General features: G+C 49.4%; 1 protein-coding gene across 1 annotated transcript; it reads right to left on the reverse strand.

Annotated features, from left to right (window-relative positions):
- Window positions 1–14,656: 14,656 nt before the first annotated feature.
- On the reverse strand, window positions 14,657–19,187 carry LOC143379449 (uncharacterized). Its single transcript, XM_076832067.2, has 2 exons — window positions 18,371–19,187; window positions 14,657–16,830 (listed from the first exon to the last, which is right to left on the reverse strand). The coding sequence occupies exon 1, from the start codon at window positions 19,185–19,187 to the stop codon at window positions 18,576–18,578; it is 612 nt and encodes a 203-aa protein (XP_076688182.1). The 3' UTR covers window positions 14,657–16,830; window positions 18,371–18,575.
- Between the last annotated feature and the right edge of the window lie 1,346 nt (window positions 19,188–20,533).

Raw genomic sequence — 20,533 nt, forward strand, 5'->3', positions numbered from 1 at the left:
GTTTTATTATTTGTCTAGCTTGTTCCTTAGTTATTTTAAAATGCTTTTGTAAAGTATTAGCACTGACATGGAACCTTTTATGAAAATTTGTAGCTTCTTCTAGTGTAGAGAAAAATGTATGTCATGTGTAGTTTTATCTGCTAAATCATTGCCCAAACTAAGGGCTCCAGGCAATTCTGTATGTGCACTGATATGTCCTATAAAGAATGGATCTTTTCTGTCCCAGATTAGACTTTGTATGGTGGAAAGCAAAGAGAAAACAGTAGAGGAAGGGGAAATCCTACCAGCATCTCCAAGGGATATTATAGCATTAACTATATACTGACTATCAGAAAATAAATTAAATACAGAATCTTTAAACATCACAAAAGTTTGTAATACTGCATTAAGCTCTAACTTTTGAGCTGATTTTTTGGGTACTAAAAATGTAAAAGTTTGATCAGGGGTAACTACTGCTGCTGTACCATTATTTGACCCATCAGTGAATATATTTGGAGCATTCATGATAGGTATTTTTCTTGTCATTTTTGGAAAAACTACAGGATGCAAAGATCAAAAAGACAATAAAGGATTAGATGATAAGTGGTTATCAAATGAAACATTAGATTTACACATGATTATTGCCCAAGTATTTAACTCATTAGCTGACTCATCAATTTGATCCATAGTATATGGAGTAATAATTTTATTGAGAGAAATTCCAAACACTCCCTTTGCTGCTTTTATTCCTTTGAGTATCAATTGTCCTACAGCCTCAGGATACCTAGTAAGAATAGTGTTAGGAGAATAAGATAAATGTATCCATAATAATGGACCTTCTTGCCAAAATACTCCTGTAGGAATATTTTTTGTTGGTAGTACAATAAATAATAAAGGCAAACTTATATCAATTCTATCCAAATGCATATTTTCCATATATGTTTCAATGATTTTTAATGCCTTTCTTGCTTCAGGCCTTAACATGCGGGGTGAATTTGCATCTGTTGGACCTTTTAGGATATCAAATAAAGGTCCCAACTCTCCTGTTGGTATGCCTAGATAAGGCCTTATTCAATTTGTGTCTCCTAATAACTTTTGAAAGTCGTTAAGTGATTTGAGTTGATCTACTCGTATTTGAATTTTTGGTGGACGGACCATGGTTGAGGATAATAGAACTCCTAAATAATTAATTGGAAAATTTAATTGTACTTTATCTATTGCTATCTCTAGATTATAATTTTTAATAAGTTTGTAAGTGTGACATAACATTCTAGCAATGTGTTTTTATCTTTGTGTGCTAACAATACATCATCCATATAGTGAAATATTTGTAGTTCAGGATTTTGATTTCTAAGTGGCTGGATTGCTTTGTTTACATAAATTTGACACATAGTTGGGCTGTTAGCCATCCCTTGAGGGAGTACTTTCCATTCATATCTCTGATCGGGACCTTCATGATTCAGTGCAAGGATAGTAAATGCAAAACGTGGACTATCCTCAGGATGAATTGGAATTGAAAAAAACAATCTTTAATATCTATAGCTAAAACATACCAGATTTTTGGCAAACCGCAGACAATTGAGGAATCCTCGATTGAGCAGGTCCCATAATAACCATCTCATTATTAATGGCTCTTAAATCTTTCAATAATCTCCATTTACCAGATTTCTTTTTAATGACAAAAATGGGAGTATTATGGGGAGATACAGAAGGTTGTATATGTCCCTCGGATAATTGTTGTTTGACCAGGTCATGGGCTGCTTGTATCTTTTCTTTAGTCAGCTCATCCGATAACGGGTAAGGACCATATATAGTATTGGACAACCTAACAGGCACGGTCCCTAAGCCACATTGCTTGTTGTTTAATTCAATAGAAGGGGGGAGATGTTGAGGGTCACAGTCAAGTCGGGATGACGCATGGCATTTTTGCCAGAAGTAGTGGTTGAGAGGTGCCGCCAGCAAGCCATTAAGATGATGACTTTTGAGTTCTCGCGGAGTTCCCGTTGAGTTCCGGTTGAGCTCTCGCGGGGATTCCTGAAGAGTTCGCATTGGTTGGGGAAGTGCCGGAGGAGGGATTTCCGGTTGGTGGTTCCTGGAGGAGCCTCGTGGGTGGCGTTTGGGAGAGTTCCCGGGGAGAGTTCCCGGGGAGCATGTGTGGAGTGTGCTGGTGGGGTTCAGAAAGAAAGTTTGTTCTTGCTTCAGTGGCTCGTGATTTGTGCCCAGCCAGACTGCAGCACTAGTGTTCCTCAGAATTTTTCTAAATTCAGGCAAACACAGAAATTACTTCCAAAATTAAGAAAAAAAAATAAGCAGTCATTTAGCCTTAACTCAGACAATTCTGTTACAGCTTGTCCTCAATATCCAAAATACTTACATGGGCTGGGCACTCTCACCTGCTCCCCCACCTGCACCCCAACTTAGTATTCCAAAGCAGCCACATCATCTCACCAAGGGATCAGCTGAAGATAATAGTTGTGTCAAAGAGCTGAAATTCTCCAAATTGTTCATTTCATTTTGTTTCCTCTTAAAAACATTTAGTTCAATAACAACAACAGCAGCCAGTCTCAAACATTCCCGTTTAGAATTACATTTTGTTTTGTTTTGGTTTTTGTTTCGCTTTGGTAGCAGGGACTGAACCCAAGGGCGCTTTACCAGCTGAGCCACATCCCAGCCACATTTTATTTGAAGACAGGGCCTTGCTATGTTGCTTAGGCCTTCACTAAGTTGCTGAGGCTGGCTTTGAACTTGCGATCCTCCTGCCTCAGTCTTGTCACCATGCCACCGGGCAGAATTGTCATTTTAGAAAGCCAACTGTTGCTTCCTGTCAGACTATTATGTGAAAGAAGCCAGTCTGAAAAGGCTGTGTACTGCAGGAATCCAGCTACGGGACATTCTAGAAAAGGTACAAATACAAAGTGCAAAGATCAATGGCCGCCAGGGGCTGAGGGGAGGCAGAGATGACCAGGTGGCACGCAGGATTCTTAGGGCCCTGAAACTCTCCAGTGATGCTTCAGTGGTGGACACACGTTGTTATACGGTCGTCCAAATCCATGGACTGTCACAGCAGAGGGAGCCCTGAAGTCAGTCAGGCTCTGGTGATGGCCCTGGTGGATGCAGGAGGCCCAGGGTGAGAGGCAGTGGTTCCTGGGAAATCTCTGCGCTTTGTGCCCGATCTCTCTGTGAACCTCAAATCAGCCTAAGAAATGAAATCATTGTTTTAAAGTTGCTTCACTCTCAACCTTGCAATGGACAGTGAAGAGCCTTTGAAGCAACTTTGCTTGCTTGGTGATATTTGGAAAACTGATCTGATTCTCTAGTAAATATAGAAAAGTTGATTCATCCTTTAATTAATTCAATCACACACTAAAATTCGGATCCATTATTTAATTTCCCTCTCCCAGTGACCCAATTTTGAAATCACCCATTCATAAATAAGCAAGGGATTCTCTCATTTTTTCCACCTTCCCCTCCTCAACCATCCTGTCCTCTTAGACCAAAGGAAACAGCCCCAGACCCTGACTTCACATCAGCCAAAATCCTGTCCCCCTTCCCACAGTAGTGAAGCTATTTTTAGGAGTATTTACTTGGAGGTGAATTTTTAAAAGGAAAAAGGATCGTATAGGAACATACATTAACTCCCCACAGAAAATGTCCGCATGTCACGTAGCAGAAAGGAGAGTAGAACAAACCCCCAGCTGCCCGTGACCACCTCCGAGATCATCAACACGGCCCCAGTGTCCTTTCAGCCGAAGCCCGGGTCATTTCCAAGCACGTCTAGACCGCATTTCACTCAGCACCCACCTCTGAACCATAAGGCTCCTTGTACCAACAGGGCACGACCCCCTAACTACAACTAGGGAGAATTCACACCACCATATTGTCAAATGTCCAAGTGGGGCCCACACTTCCCCAACAGCGTCTTCGGATTTCACATTTCACAGATGAGAGCAGCCCACAGCTTTCCAGGGGTTGTTATTAGCTGTCCCCCAGCTATTACTAGACCATTCCTCTCTCCTGAGGCAGCACGGACGGTCAGGAGAGGCATCCCACTTAAATGTTTTGGGATAGTTTTGGTTTTGTTGTTATTGCTGTTTGTTTATTTTTTATATATTTTACGATTTTTAGAGCAAAGAAAAAAAATTTTTGTTTTTTTTTTTGGTACTGGGGATTCCAGGGTCAAGTCTTTCCACTAAGACACATCCCTGGCCCCTTGGTTTGTCTGTTTGTTTGTTCCTTTGTTTATATTTGAGACAGGGTCTCACTAATTGTTTAGGGTCTCGCTAAGTTGCTCAGGTTGGTCTCTTGCCATCCTCCTCCCTCAGCCTCCACAGAGCCGCTGGGATTACAGGTGTGTGCCACCACGCCCGACTAGAGCAAATTTTCATTACTGACTTTTGGGCTAATTCTCATTGTAAAGTTACTCCATGCTTCCTTTTAATTTTCTTTGAAACCAGAAAGGAAAGAAATCTCTGTATTCCTTTTGTCTCCTCTGAATCAGCCAACAACCTTCATTTCATCTATAAGGGACAGCGTATTTTTATGACTCCCTTCTTTAGAACACTCCAGAAGCTCATGATTCTGCCCATTCATTCATCAACAAATATGTCCTGAAACTGTGGTCCCTCAAGGCTCTAGAGGAAACAGCCCCCTCCAGGATCCAACTCACAAACACCAAATCTCAAAATGTGCGCTAGAGGGCGCCACTCTCCCATTGGCGCCGGCTCCCCGAAGCCCCTTGTCACTCCTGGGATGGTACTCAGCCTAGAAAGATTCCCTTCGCCTGCTCACACGCTCACCCACCCAGATGAAGAATTTCACACCACTTGCAGTTTAAAAGCGAAATAAATTCCATCCGTTGGAAGCATAAACCTGCCCAATTGCCCCCAAACAGGTCTATTTTCCAGCAGGCACTGGGGCAGGGAGTCTGTGCCTTCCTAAAATCATGACAGCTGGGTGCTGTTTTCAACACTAAAATACCAAAAGAAAACTGCAGGATTGAGATCAATAAGTCTTCAATTAAATGTCTACACAATGCAGTCTTCCCACTTTATTAACTGGTAAGGATAGTCTCAAAAGTATTTTTATTCCATTTTAAAAATTAATAGATTTGATTTTCTCATATTACCAATCTTCTTCAGTCCGCCCAAATAAAGGCCAAGAAAACAGCCAGTTAATAGAGTGAGCATCTATTCAGAGCCTGAGGTGTGCCAGGCCTGGAGTGGGCAGCTGAGGCAGGGTCCCTCCCTTCCTGGAGCTCACATTTGAAGGGGGAGATAGGTAATGAACAAGCAGACAGATAAATAAACATGGCAATTGCTATAGTTTGCATTTCTTTTATTTTCTTTTAGTGCTGGGAATTGAACCCAGAGGTTCTCTACCACTGAGTCTTTAAAAAAAAACAAAACGGTTTTGCTAAGCTGCCTAGGCTGGTCTAGAACTTGGAATCCTCCTGCCTCAGCCTCCCAGATAGCTGGGATTGCAGGTGTGTGCATCCTGCCTGGCTGTAGCTTAGATATCAGATAGCCCCCAAAGGCTCACAAATTGGATGTCCATGGCCTGGGGGAGGGGGAGAAAACTTTAAGAGGCTGTGTGCTAGTTGGAGGCCTTCCAGTCATTAGGGGTGTGCCCTGAGGGGATAGTGGGACCCCACACCCTCTTCTTGCTCTTTTTTTTGCTTCCCCACCATGAGGTGAATGGTTTTGTAACCCCCTTAACATCTGGCCATCCAACAAATAGATGAAAAAATGCTCAACATCATTAGAAACTAGGGAAATGTCAATCAAAACTACTCTGAGATTTCATCTCACACTATCGAGAAGGGTGGTCATCAGGAACACAGACAATAAAAAATGCTGGGAGGATGTGGAGGAAAAAAGAACACTTTTATACTGTTGATGGGACTGTAAATTAGTGCAACCACTATGGGAATCAGTAGGGAGGGTCCTCAAAAGACTAGGCATGGAACCACGCAGGACCCAGCTACCCCACTCCTCAGTATTTATCCTTAAGAATTAAAGTCATCTTACTACAGTGACACACCCATGTTTATAGCAGCACAATTCACAATAGCCAAACTATGGAACCAGCCTAGGTGTCCATGAAAGGATGAGTGGGTAAAGAAAATGTGGCCTATATACACATTGGAGTTTTATCCAGCCACAAAGAAGAAGGAAAGAATGTCATTTGCAGGAAAATGGATGGAACTTGAGAACATTATGAGAAATAAGCCAAACTCATGTCAAAGGTCATACAGTTTCTCTCATATGTGGAAACTAGATAGGAAAAGGGGAAAGAAAGGTGGGTGGGAATCTCATAAAAATCGTAGAGATCAGTACAGGAAAGAAACTAGGAAGGAGGGAGGGAAGGGCAAGGGAAGACAGTGGGGGTGATATTGACCAAATTATATCATCATATTGTGTGCAGTAAGAATATGTAACAAAATCGGTGGCACAGGCCTGTCATCTCAGTGACTCGGGAGGCTGAAGCAGGAAGATCTCAAGTCCAAAGCCAGCCTCAGTGACTTGGTGAGGCCCTAAGCAACTTAGCGAGACCCTGTCTCAAAATAAAAAATAAAAAAGACTGGGGATGTGACTCAGTGGTTAAGCGTCCCTGAGTTGAATCCCAGGTACCCAAAAAATAAAAGTGAGAAAACCAAAAGAAATAACAACAATAACAAAAAATGATCTGGCCTCTGGGAAAGACCACAGCTGTGCTGATACCACAGGACAGGAAAGACCCCGGGAAGGCCTAGGAGGCAAGCATTCCAGAAAATTCCACAGAGAGGAGCGAAGCAGAGGGGCTTCTCAGGAGAGTGTGAGTTCTTCTTTTCTTTTTCTTTTTTTTTCCTCCCTGTTTTGATGTTTGTTATTACTTATTTAAATTCTGGGTTTTTATTCATTTCACAGAAGAAAAGAGGAGGTAGTGGAAGAAGCAGAGGTGTGACCCGAGGGGAAGAGCCTCTGGGACTCACTCCTTCTATTCCACCTCTTCCTGGAAGATGGTCTGGAGCCCTCCACTGCCGCAGCAGATGGCAAGTTTGACAGTCGTCCAGGAAAAAAAGTTCCAATTCTCCAACCCCGTAGCATATCTGTTGTGTCACCGTTGTCTGAAGAAGGAAGGGGGACCCCGTGTCCTGTCATCCCGGCAGGAGGATGGAAAGTTTGAGGCCAGCCTCAGCCACTTAGCAACTTAGCGAGAACCTAACAGCACCTGCTGGCTGTGAGGTTCCCTCCCAGGTACTAAGCAGCAGAAAAAGAAAAGCCCAGCCACAGGAAAGTAATGATCTAGAGAATTCATTTTTAAAAATAAATAAGAGGGAGGGGAGAGGAGAGTGAGTTCTTAAAAGATCAAAAATGAACAGGAAAGATATACAGACACCCTGGGCTTTGGATCATTCAAATTAACAATCTTCGCACTTTGCCCTGGAGAAAAGTGATAAGGATTCAGTAGAAACTTCAGATTGGGGGCTCTGACCTTTTCCCCAAGCTAGTGATCGCAGCAGACGCTGTCCGTGTTGGACACTCTTCTTCGGGACCTCACTGGTGGCCGCGCTGTGCAGGAGGTTAGGTTTGCAGAACACAATCCACTCACAATCTTTTAACTCACCACGTGCTCACGGGGACGTGGGCCTGTTGTTGATCCAGGGGTCTGCGCTGGGGCAAAGACCAACTGAGGTCACCGCGGAAAGCCCCGTGTTCAGGCTCCTTTTGCTTTTTCATTAAAACAACTTTGATTTTGGCAGAAGCTTCGTCTGTGGGCGGAGCTGATCCTATGGGGTGTCTCTCCTTTGATTACTGAAGTGGGTTTTTCTTTAACCAACTTTCTGACATGAACTGTTGCCAAAGGCTTGGTCCTGGTCCCTGATGCCAATCCAGTAATAAGAGCCCAGTCTTGAGAAAAAGGAGAAAGAAGTTTTATTGCTTTGCTAGCAAAGGAGAAGCACAGGGGACTCCTGTCCCAGAGGCTTGAGTCTGCCCCTCAGGGCAACAGGGGATTTCTTAAGAGGTGATGTAAAGGCTGCATTCCAGGTGTCCCCGTTGGAGCTGTAAGTCACTTATTAGTTTGGGAGACAGTCATTTCCTAGATCTTCTGGTTTTGCCACCCCCAAATCCATCTAAATTACTTCATTCCTGTGCTGGGTTTGAGAACAGTTAACGCTGCCTAGATAAGGAAGAAAGGTAGTCCTGCTTGTGAGATGACGGAGGAGGAGACTTGGGACGGGGAGGGGGAGACAAAGAGAAGGCAACAAGTTCAGTTTAAAAATAAGCCTCAGTGGCAGAGCAGCAAGGGCCATAGTCAAAGCATAAAGTGGACCCCTGTCCCAGAACCACCCTTGTATTGGTGGGATAAAACTTTCTTGAACATGATATAATTTTTTTATAATAATAGGCATATTATTTATTTATGTAGGTACTGGGGATTGAACTCAGGGGCTCTCAACCACTGAGCCACATCCCCAGCCCTATTTCGTATTTTAATTAGAGAAAGGGTCTCACTGAGTTGCTCAGCGCCTTGCCTCGCTGTTGCTGAGGCTGGCTTTGAACTCAACAATCCTCCTGTCTCAGCCTCCCGAGCTGCTGGGATTACAGGCGTGTGCCACAGGGCCCAGCTCATGATATAATTTTAAACATAGTTCTGGTTTTAACCTGTTAACGTTTTGCTTTAAATTTTGCATCTACAGTCCTAAATGAGATTCACCTAAAATTTTCCTTTTTTGGTTTAGTTTTCAAGTTTTATTAGCTTCAGTAAGTGAGTTTAGGAGTGTTCTCTCACCCCCAGAACTGTTAGGATATGAAGGCTCATTTCTTCATTAAGGTTGACACACCCCAGTGAAAGGACCTGGGCCTCCTATCTTAATTAACTGTGGGAGTGAAGGTTATATTTCTTACTACTGACTCAAGTACTCTAAATGCTTTTAGGGATATTCAGATTGGTTTTGTTTCTGGTTTTTGATTCTGGGGATTGAACCCAGGGCCACTGTACCAATACATCTCCAGCTCACTGCCTTTTTTTTTTTTTTTTTTCCTTGTTGAGACAGGGTCTCATTTGCCCAGGCTGAACTAGAACTTGCAGTCCTCCCAAGTCCCTGGGATAACAGGCATGGGCCACCATACCCAGCTCTTCTAGTTTTTAGAAATATGCGGTTCACCCAGGCCTGGCAGCATTCTGGAGGCTGAGGCAGGAGGATTGCAAGTTTGAGGTCAGCCTCAAAAACTTAATGAGATCCTGTCTCACAATTTTTAAAAAATTAAAAGGATTGGAGACGTAACTCAGTGGTAGAATGTCCCTGGTTTCAGTCCCTGCTATCAAAACAATATACAGTTACATACTGTCAACTGCAGTACAAAAGATAGCAAAAAAAAGTTTTGGGACATTCAGGGCTTTAAAACACTGAATAACTCAAGTAAAAAAAAAAAAAAAACTATAAAGGAAATTGAAAAATATTTATGAATGGACGACTATGAAAACACTACATTTAGAGCCTGTCTGATGCCACTAAGCCAGCAATTAGAGGGACACTTTGGCTTTACATTTATTCGTTAAAAAAATTCTTTTTTTTCAGGTACTCAGGGGCACCCACTACTGAGCCACATTCCCAACTCTTGTTATTTTTTATGTTTGAGACAGAGTCTTAGCTAAATGATCCAGGCTGGCCTCAAGTTAATGATCCTCCTATCTCAGCCTCCCTAGCAGCTGGGATTACAGGCATGTGCCACCACACCCAGCAACAGTTCCATTTTCTACACTGTCCAAGCATTAGGGAGCAGTGACTTACCAACAAGCCAACCAGGAGGAGGTGATAAAAGCTGAAGGAAGCTTCAACAGTGATGTTCTGTTGTCCCAAGCCCAGCACTGTGCTCAGGGCAGTGCTCCCGCCAAAACCCACCTCTCTGCAAGCAGTCAGCATCCTGTCCACCAGGAGCTTCCGCTGTCAGAGCTGCAGGCCCCCGACTGCAAGATCCCACCCACCCTCCAGGAGCCTGCACACTCAAAAGGGAACCAGGAAACGATGCACACGGACAATTTGTCAAAAAACACATGAGAAATGGGATCTTGAGACAACTCCAGTGGAAAAAGAGAACAGCAGGGGCTGGGGAGGGGGCTGGGGCAGGGACTGGGACAGGGACTGGGGTGGGCTCCGTGGAAGAGCACTTGCCCACATCATGAGGCCCTGGGTTCCATTCCTGGAATCGCAAAACAAAACAAAAACAGTAGAGTGCTGAGCCATGCGGGGTAATTTACCAAAGGAGAGACTTGCGCAGTGAATCTAAGGCTCTGAGGACACAGAAACACAGTGGTGCTGCACAGGGAGCAGGAGCAGCACGTCAGACCCGCCCTCTGAGGAAAAGGCTCCTCGCTCCCTCCTGGACAAGGGCCAGGGTTTACACCCCGGGCTTCTGTCACCCTCCAGTGGGTCTGGGGCCAGGGCACGGGCCTGAGCCCAGGAAAGCCACCCAGAGGCTCATGACAAAGAGGAGGTGGTGGAGAAAGGACACCACCCACCAGACACCTCAGCCTGCTGCAGGACAGCGAGGGGGCCCGAGGGAGCAGAGCCAGGCAGATGACGTCAGGGAGAAAAAGTGTCTTTTCCTTGCCCATTGTAGGCCCGAGGCTGGGGCCCCACCACAGAAAGACAGATGGACAAGAGAAAGCGCACGGATGTATCTCACACCATGTTTTCTGCGACACAGGAGCCTTCAGAAATGCAGACAAAACAATCTGTGCAGAAGTGAGACAGCAGGTCAAAGGGCACGACCCCATCAACCACAGGGCAGGGGACTTAGCAAGGCCTGTGGGTCCAGGCTCTTCCCAGAGCCTCTGCGTGACCCTCATTTCCTCTGGGCATGGGGGTTTCCTCCATAATGAGAGGGTTACGACCTACTCTAGAGGAAGGCCAGGGAAACTCTGACGGCCACATCAGAGGAGGAAGGCCCGGGGCGGTGAGAGCAGCCTTCCAGATTCTACAGGTTTCTCAAACGCCAAGGTGCCATGTTCTGGGGTGGTGTGTCCTGAACCCCATCACAGCCAAGAGCAATGGCAGAAGACAGAAGGACAGGCATGGGTGATAAAGCAGCAGGTACAGGAGAAGCAGGAGGCCGGGTCACTGGGTCCTGCCTTGCAGCCTGAAATAAGTTTCTTTTTATAATCAAATAAAGACTGAGCAGGCGCGGTGGCACACACTTGTAATTCCAGTGGCTTGGGAGGCTGAGGCAGGAGGAAGCCTCAGCAACTAGTGAGGCCCTAAGCAATTCAGTGAGACCTGTCTCTAAATAAAAGTATTAAAAAGGACTAGGGATGTGGCTCAGTGGTCCCTTGGGTTTAATCCTTAGTACCACAAAATCAAAATTAATAGATACTGAGACTCTCCGCAATCTCTATAATATAGTCTTCCTCCAGTCTTCCCCCACTCTCCCCTTGTAGTAATTTCTGGGTGTGCTGACACCCAACAGAAGCTACTGTCACCTCTGTCCATCAACCAGTGCCACTCCCACCCCTCTGCACCACCATGTCACTCTCTCTTGTCCCACATGTGGAAACAATTCCCACTGATGCTGTAAACAAAGGTGTCTTGAATCCACAAGCTTTACATCCAATCTCAGGGGACTCTGTTCGTCCCCTTGCAGGTGTCCAAGCACCAGGGAAGGATCAGTTCAGCTCCTCAGCAGGGAGAGGATTCCAGGTCCTTCTCACACCCGGAGGCCCATCCCAGTTGTTGTGCCTGCAGCGGCCTCTGCACCGTGGGTCATCAGGAAGCAGAAGACCTTCGCCCTGGTCTGGAGCAGCTGTGTTTGAAACACTCCCTGAGTCCGAGACCACGTGGTGGTATTCGGTGGGCATTGCTTCTGCACTGATTTAACTGCAAGGGACTGATGACCTTCCAGAAACAAAGGAGGTCTGCTTCAAGGTGACTTTCTGTGTCTGCTGCTAGAAACTGCTAGCAACTGCAATCTCCTGCTTAAAAAAGGAAAGAAAAAGGCTGGTTTCCATTCCTAAAGCATCTGCCGCACACAGAGCAGAGATGGTGGTGAGACCAGAGGAGGAGGAGCACTGTCTGGGGGCCTCTGCTGCCCACTGCGGGAGGCCTGGCTGCACAGCCGGATGTGATTGTTCCCCTACATCCCTGAGGCCCTTGAACAGCCCACCTCTAGCCCAAGTGGGTCTCTGTTCCTCACCATCCAAACATGCTTGGGTGGCACTCAGAGGAACCCCAAAGGACCCTCAGCTGTCAGTAGGCGGCCCCGTGAGGGTCAGGGATGGGAAACAGGTGCAAAGTGCTAAGGACCTCAGCCCTCGACCTGTGAACTTGACCCTTGTCCCTTGTTTCCAGTAGGGAGGGGTGCTTGGGGCACCTGGTGAAGGGCTGCCATGTCAGCATTTAGGTCCTCTGGCCTGGCTGGTCACAAAGGATATGGTTACCTGCCATCCATGAACCCCCTGGCAGATTTCCACTGAAGGCCCACGGGTGACCAGCATCACACAAAGCCACCAAAGGAAGAGGCTGGTCCCAACCTCCCATAGGCAGGATGCCTGGGTTTTGTACTCCCCTGAGATGAGGACCCTCACTGTGGGAACAAGAGGGTTGGGGGGTCTGGAGCAAGAGAGTGGCTGCAGCAGCTCAGGGCATAGCACAGCCGCAGCGTGTCCCAGCAAGACAGCTTGTCTGATCCCACAGGGCTCTGGGCACACATGCCACAGAGCTGGCCCCCGCCACATCATCGCACTTGCCAGGCTGAGCTGGGGAAAGCAGCTGTGAGCCACGAGGGCACCACTCACAGCCATTGGAGAGGAATGAGGACACCAACGGCAGCCACGGAAGCCACCTCACACCTAGGCATCACTGGGGTGAGGACAGTGAGGTTTGGAGATGGCTGGGGGAGGCCGAAGGAGGGTGGAGATGGGAACCTAGGGAGGCAGGACAGGGTGGGGTGCTCTACCCGGGCTCTCTGGCCAGGACTGGCCTTTTCCTTGGCCTTCCCTCCTGTACTCCAGCAAACTCCCTAAAGCAGACCAGGTGCCCACTGGGGATGAACCGAGGTGTGATCTGTACTCCAGGTCCTGGAACCAGGGGCCAATGGCTGTGGTTGGCATCTGGACCCCTATGAAGGCAGAAGCCTCTTGTCTCTACACCTCGAAAACTTGCCCATCTCCTTCTTCTCCCTCCAGGCAGGAGGGCTAGAAGGACAGCTGGGCCATAGGGCCCTCCTCAGGGAGGTGGGAAGGTGGGGTGCAGAGCTCACAAGCTGTGATGACAGGCAAACTGTCCAGGATCCTGTTAAAATGCAGCTTCTGATTGGGATTTGGAAGGGACCAATACCTGGCTCCCAGGTGACGCCTAATCAGCCAGCCCAAGAGGCACACATCTGCTCTCTCCCCTCTGGTTGCAGGGTGTTGGTCCTCCTGGAGTCCAAGCCCCCCATCTTCTCAGCTCTGGTTTTATCCCCAACTCTGGTTTTCCTAAACTGAAGGCTCCAGGTGGAACTTAGTCCCTCAGTGGGGGACACGTGATTTGGTCATTCATAACATGACACTTCCTTGGCCACTGAGCTGGGTTAGGTAACAGGCTGAAGCCCAGCTCAGGCTGGGCACAAGCCAGGCCGTGACCACTTCAGAAGCACCTGTGAGTCAAACGTGAGCCCTGCCCCCAGCAAAGCAGGGTTCAAGGCTGCTGTTCTTGAGTGTCTTCCCACTCACTCAGGCCCCGGACTGAGGAGTCAGTGATGCAGCTGCAGATCCCAGAGAGCAAGGAACAGAGCAAAGGTGCTGAGTGAGCCAGCTCCCCACTAACAGGAGGGAACAAACTTAACCAAGTCCCAGGGTCACTGGTGGCAGGAGGCCTGGCTGTGAAGTGACACGGTCTCTGCAGGTCCCACATCAGAAAGGACACGATGACCTGCTGGCACAAGCATCATTAATAAGCATGCCTGTTTCTCGAGACCCTATGAAGCTGGTGAGCAGGGACAGCCAGGAGAGGTGCGACTGGGCTGGCCTCTCATTGGAAGTGGGCCAGACCTGGAGCCTGGTCTCCTGACCTGAGCACTCTCTGTGGCCCACCTCTTGGGTGCCAATGAGAATTGCCCCAAGGCTTCTCAGCAGGTCTGGCCCCGCCATGGGCTCAGCAAGCTGTTGGTGTCAGAGGATTGCTAATACCTGTTACCCAAATCCAAACAGCACTCTCTTTCCACATGCAGAGAGAACTGCATTAATTCATGTTTTTTTTGTTTGTTTATTATTTTTGGTACTAGGGATTGAACCCAAGGGTGCTTAGCTACTAAGCCACCTCCCTGGTCCTTTTCTTAAAAAATATCTTTATTTACTTATTTTTATGTGGTGCTGAGGATTGAACCCAGTGCCTCACATGTGTGAGGCAAGCGCTCTGCCACAGTCACAAACCCAGCCCCGCCCCTGGTCCTTTTTTAAGTTTTGAGACAGGGTCTCTATAAGTTGCTTAGGGCCTCACTAACTTGCTGAGGCTGGTCTTGAGCTTGAGATCCTCCTGCCTCAGCCTTTTGTGCCACTGGGATTACGGGCATGCACCCCACAGCTGGCAGATTTTTGTTTTCTCTAGTCTTTGGGCACCGTATTACCTTGAATCTAACCTTCCAGAAATGATGGTGGCTAAGACTGCAGCCTCTATCCTGCTCCCAGCTAAGCCCCAAGGACTACTCTTCACACCAACTGATGTCAAGAGAACATTTATTCCACTTGGTCAGCTCCAGTAAGTGTCAGTGACCTCCAAAAATAGCCAGCCTGGACGACCCTTTCCGTATAGTCCTGCATAGTCATGGGCAGGGGTGGGGGTGGGGGTTCCTCCTGCATCCACTGCCTCCAAGTAGTGGAAGACCTGAGGCCTCCAGAGTCCACTACTGACCCAGGGGAGCCAGTCCACAGCCCAATAAAACGCACCCACTAGTTAACTCATATGCCCTCTCCCCTCACGCTCCTCCCATCCCCACCCCCCACACTCCAGCACTTGCTTCATCAGCCAGTTGACAAGTGTTTCCTGAGAGTTATGAGTCCAGCCCTGTGCTAGACCAGCCGGGGTTCAAAAAGAAATGACACAGTCCTTGCCCTCAGGGAGCTCAGTCTAGTTGGAGACTCAAGACACACATGTGTGCACGCACATACACACAGAGGAAACTGAAGCACAAGACTAGACAGCACAGTGTACTCAGGGGTGACAGTATGTTCACACAGGTCCTATACAGAGAAGGAAGCCCAACCCTGTGGATAAGGAGGGCTCAATAGAGAGGAGGATAGAAGGGGGACGTTTCCGAGCAATACCAGGGAAGGCACAGCACAGGTACGGCAAGGAGACAAGCTGAACAATTAGCAGAGAGAGGGTGTGCTGTTGTGGTTCTCCCTAGATTGGCCAAGGACCAGAGCTACATGGAAGCCTCCAGGGCAGGGAGTGGCTCCCCTTTCTCTATTTCCCCAAGCATTCTGCAATCCTATTACAGTAGGTGTCCAGGAAGAACCTATGTGCCAAACTGTCTGGGGGATGGGAGCAGCAAGAACCCAGGGCAGGAATCCATTGGCTTCCATCCCAACCCAGTGGGTCCCATTTTTTCTGATGGGAGTTCATTCTGGGGAGGCAGGTGAGCCTTGTGGGCTCCAGGATGACCTGCTCAGGTGTGAAGACTAAGCTCTGCAGCCGGCCTGGAGCCTGGTCCCTCCTCTTGTACCCATCTGTTTGGGGCACCCCAGCTTTTGCACCTGCCTCTCCCACCAGCCACAGGCACCAGTAGCAGGGCTCTAGCGTCTTCCTCCCCAGCTCTCCCACATGACACTGCCTGGGGCTGCCCTGGTGGGGCAGGAGCCTTGTCTGAGTGTGACCGGTTTCCTTTTCCCTGGGTGGGCTTACTGGTGCTTCTTCTACCTCCTCAGAGTCCAGCTTCCCTGACACCTCCCAGTGAAATCAGAGCCCAGGCCTAGCAGAGGCTCCATTTCACAAGCCAGCATCCTGCTGGCAGAACATGAAACAAATGCAGAGGAGCAAACCAGTCCAGGGAATCTCCAGTGACGTCAGGGGAAGGGAAATTAGGTTCCAGAAATCTGGTGCACTGGTGTCTGAGAGAAGGGATTGACTATATGAATCTCCACCTCAGAATTCTTTATTCCCAAACAAGGGAACGAGGTCAGGGGAGAGAGAAACACTACTTGCACAGCAGCCTTAGCTCGGGGCTGTGTGTCAGGTAAGGGAAGGGTGGCAGATGAAGCCTCCAGGGCTGAGGTTCTTTGTCTGGAGTCCAGCAGCTCCTGAAATTGCTTGGAATTTTTGAGTCTAAGTGAGTATGCATGTTTTCCTGGAGAGAAGGTCCACAATTTTCACAAATTTTCAAAGGGCCACGTGACCCCAAAGTGTTAACAACCTTCCTGGCTCAGAAAGGAAATGAAGCCTGCAGGAATGGTTCACACAGGGGCAAGGTTCTGCCCTCAAGCCTGACCTGCCACTGACCTGCTGTGTTAACTTAGACTAGTCACTTCCTGTCTCTGAATTTTAGCTGACTGGCGGACCAGGCAGGAGCAGAAAGGCCACAGATGCCATCCCTGCAGCCACATGAGAGTAGAGATCCGTGGCCAGGAAGCCAGCAGGAGGCCTGCCCCTGCTGTGACTCCCTCGAGGCCTGAGGGGTTTTCCCACCAGGTTTTGGAATTGGCCTCTAATTCCAGGTTCCATCAGGTCACCTCTACAGGTCACTGCAGGGCACCTCCCAAGGTAGATCTTCTTAGAGGACGTGTCCTCATGCCAGGGTGTAGTGCCATGCAGGCTCCCATGGGACTCCATTCCTAGTCTCTGTGCCCAGATGTGCCCGGCACCTTCTGGGCCATGAGGTCCTGCTCACTTCACATCTGTTCACAGAAACAAAGAGATCAGGGTCAGGTCTGGTGCTACAACATGGCCCTGCCCATCCACCCCCAAAGCTAGAAGGGACATTAGCTGCCCCTGCTGCATCTGCCTGGGGCTTTCAGTAAGTCCCTTAACCTCCTACAATGCAAGACGAGAATTATTAATCCCATTTACAGATGGGACATCTTGGGGTCAGGACATTTGGGTGATTGGCTCCAGTTGTCCCAGGACCCTGCTTAATCTTATTCTCTGCCATGAAGTGCTAGTCCACATTGCAACAGCTACCAAAGGTAGCAGGCAGAGGGAAATCGATCTCTGAGGAGCCACACTGCACTGAGGAAGGACAGAGAGGGCAGAGGGAAGAAGGAACAGGTCTCCAGCACTCAGCACAGACTTGAATGGGAAGCAAGGGCTCTGGGAGCAGCAGTGTCCATCATCCGTATGCCCTCAGGCATCTGCACCACCCAGTGATGACCCTGCCTGGGCTCCTTCACATGACCCCCAGCCACATGCTGGAATCCTCTCAGCTCCATTTTGTATTTTTCAGCAGTACAGCTGAAGGGTCTTGGGGTCCAGAATCCAAAACAAAGCCCTGACCTTACCCACTGTGCTGAGTACTGGGACTTGGGACAAGCTTGGAGAAGGCCATTTCTACATCTGCCAACCAGCTGAAGAGGTCTGTGCCTCAGAGCACGAACTTGGAATCAGAGGTCCTGGAGGCAAGTTCCGGCTCACCCCATTCTCACTGTGTGACCTCAGCCAAGCATCTTAGCTGGAGTTTCATCTTCTGCCTGGTTGGCCCCAGGGTCTGGGTCTTCCAGCTGTCCTCACAGTGCCTTTAAAGCACAGGTCTGAGCCCACTAGGTTCTCATTAAAAGTCTCCAAGGTCCCTCCTCCCTTACCACAAAGTCCTTCCTAGGGCAAATCAGAACCTCCACTAAGAAAACCTCACTTCCCAAATCCTTCCACATACTTGCCCTTCTGGAGCAAGCCTATTCATCCCCAGGGCCAGTTCAAAGCCATGGCATTCCCCCAAGTGACTCCAGTCACCTCTCTCCCAGAAATTTCACAGATTGTTCCCACTACAGCCCATATCCTGTGTAGGCATCAGTCACACATGAGTGACTGGGCTGTGGTCCTCACCTATGCCTCCTTCTGAGAGTGCAGCACAGCACAGCACAGCACAGCGCACACACATGATGCTACTCTCTCCTAACAGCAAATCCTCACAATGCGCCAGAGAGGAGGAGACTCTCAAATTGATCCTCCTCTTACAGATGAACAAACTGAGACAGAAGTGCAATGACTTCTCAAGGACACCACAGAGTGGGTGAAGGAGGCCTTGGGACTGAGACTAGACCTGGGGATTGTGGAGAGTGGCCCTCTCCAAGTCGCTGTCAACTCTGACATTCTGGGGATGACGATTTGGTAAACAGCTCGTCATAACCAGTCCTACAAACCCAGCTTGCTCCCCACGCACTCACCCGCCCGCCCCTGACACCTCTGGACTTCTGGGGCTTCAGGCTGCCCTGCAGGCCTCACCTGCTTAAGGCTGCAAGAGCCCGAGGAAAACCAACGCAGGAGCCCAAAGCAGCTGCATCCGGTCTTGAGCTTGACACCCCAAGCCAGTGTTGTCCCTCTCCCGGGATCCTGTCCAGAGAGAGGGCCTCAGCCCAGCTCCATCTCCAGGGCCCCGGGACGCCGCTCTGGGCCTGGAGGCAGCTGAGGGTGGCAGGCCACGTGCTTGTCATAGCACGCGGCCTAGGTGGGCCGCCTGGCCCTCGGGCCCGTGGCCGTGGCTGCGCTGGTGGGACTTGAGCGAGCCCTCGCGCGCGAAGCTCTTGCCGCAGCGCGGGCAGAAGTAGGGCCGCCGCTCCCCGAAGACGCCGGGGCGGCGCGGGTGCGGCGCGGGCATGCGCGCGTGGGTGCGCTGGTGGTTGAGCAGGAAGCGCGGCTCCCGGAAGCAACGGCCGCACTGCGCGCACTGGTGCGGCTTCTCGCCGCTGTGGATGCGCTGGTGCGTGAGCAGGTTCTGCTTGAGACTGAAGCAGCGGCCGCACTCGGGGCAGGGGAAGGGTCGCTCCCCCGTGTGCGTGCGCTGGTGCACCTCGAGGTTGTGCTTCACGCTGAAAGCCTTGCCGCACTCCGGGCACACGAAGGAGGCCGCGCGGCCCGCCCCGGCGTGCGCCTTCTGGTGCCTCACGAGGCTGGGTTGCTGCGAGAAGGTCTGGCCGCACAGCAGGCAGCGGTGGGGCTGCTCCTCGGCAGGGTGGTGGATGACCAGGCCTCGCTCGTCCCCCAGACCCTCCTCCCCGTCCCCCACAGGGGACCCGCCCCCGGAGGACTCCAGCTCGGTCATGGACACTTCCAGCTGCAATCACCAGCCCCTGGAAAGGCAGAAGGGAAAGAAGGGGTCAGGCAACTCCCAGCCCGAGGAGCCTCTCACCTCCCAAAACCTCCAGCACTCGCCCTTCTATGTCGTTGTTCAAGCCCAAATAACCCCTTCATGCTTCTCTACCTGCCTTCCTGGGCTCATCTCAAATGCCACCTCCTCCCAGAAGACTTCCAGACCCCTACAGCCTCTCCTTGAGCTATGTTGCCCACCCTGGTGACCCTCATTCACCAGATTGCCCCTACCCCAGCACCTTACCAACAGAGCTGCCTTCTTTTATCCAAGCACTTCTCCTGCTACCCATAAAACCTGCAATAAATGCCTATGGGGACCATCCATGAGCTCCTAGTAGTTGTAGTCTTCACCTGGATACACCTTACCTCTCTAAGCAGATTCTCAAGGAGAGGGGGTGGGAGGTGCACCCCAAACTTGGAGGGAAGGATGTGATCACTCATGATTTAAAGATATTTTTGCAAAACTTAAAGCAGGAAACAAAAATAAAATTCTGGACTTGAAAGTGACCTCACTGGATTAAACATTAAAGGGAGAAGCTCTTTGTTTATCAAAATGAGGCATGTGTTTAAAAGGTGTGCAAATCACTGAACCAGTAGGGTTCCCAGAGCCAGGTCTCAGCTTTATTCCTCTCAGTGTCCCCACAGCAAAGCCTGGCCCAAGACTGAGCAACACTCGAGTTCAACAAACATCTTGAGCATCTGGTTTCCTCCACATTGCTTCTCCTAAGGATCCTATTCCAGACCACTGTGCTCCTCTTAAATCATTTCCCATTGTTCTCACATTGCCCTGAGAAAGGAACAGAGCAGGATTGTCAAGTTCCATTTTTACAAAAGGAACAACTGAGTTTTGGTGAGGTCAATAATCTTACCCAAGGTCACACAGCAAGGTGAGCCAGTACTACGCCCTAAGTCTCCAGATTCACTGTTGAAAGCTCTCCTCAATGCACTAGCTCCTTGATAATCAAGCACTCCTCAACACACACGTAGAGAGGAGACCCCCACCACCATCCCAACCACGGCAGAGCCAATTATTCCCAAAGGACCACTGCTCCTGTAGGGGCACTGTCTACTGCCACCACTCCCATGTACCCCAAAAAACTCCTTCAGGGCACTGGGACTGCTCTGCACAACCCACAACTCCACCTACCCCCCATCTCACTAGGGAAGCTCGCTGGCTGTTCCCCTGTACCACCCTGCAGGCCCCTCCCACTTCCAGCCTCAGTCAATCCGCCTGCAGAGTGGGGTCTCAGGGACACCCTTCTGTCTTCCAGGGGAACAGGCAATCATTCACCCTGGGAG

Source organism: Callospermophilus lateralis, chromosome 1, assembly GCF_048772815.1.
Source record: "Callospermophilus lateralis isolate mCalLat2 chromosome 1, mCalLat2.hap1, whole genome shotgun sequence".
NCBI lineage: Eukaryota > Metazoa > Chordata > Mammalia > Rodentia > Sciuridae > Callospermophilus > Callospermophilus lateralis.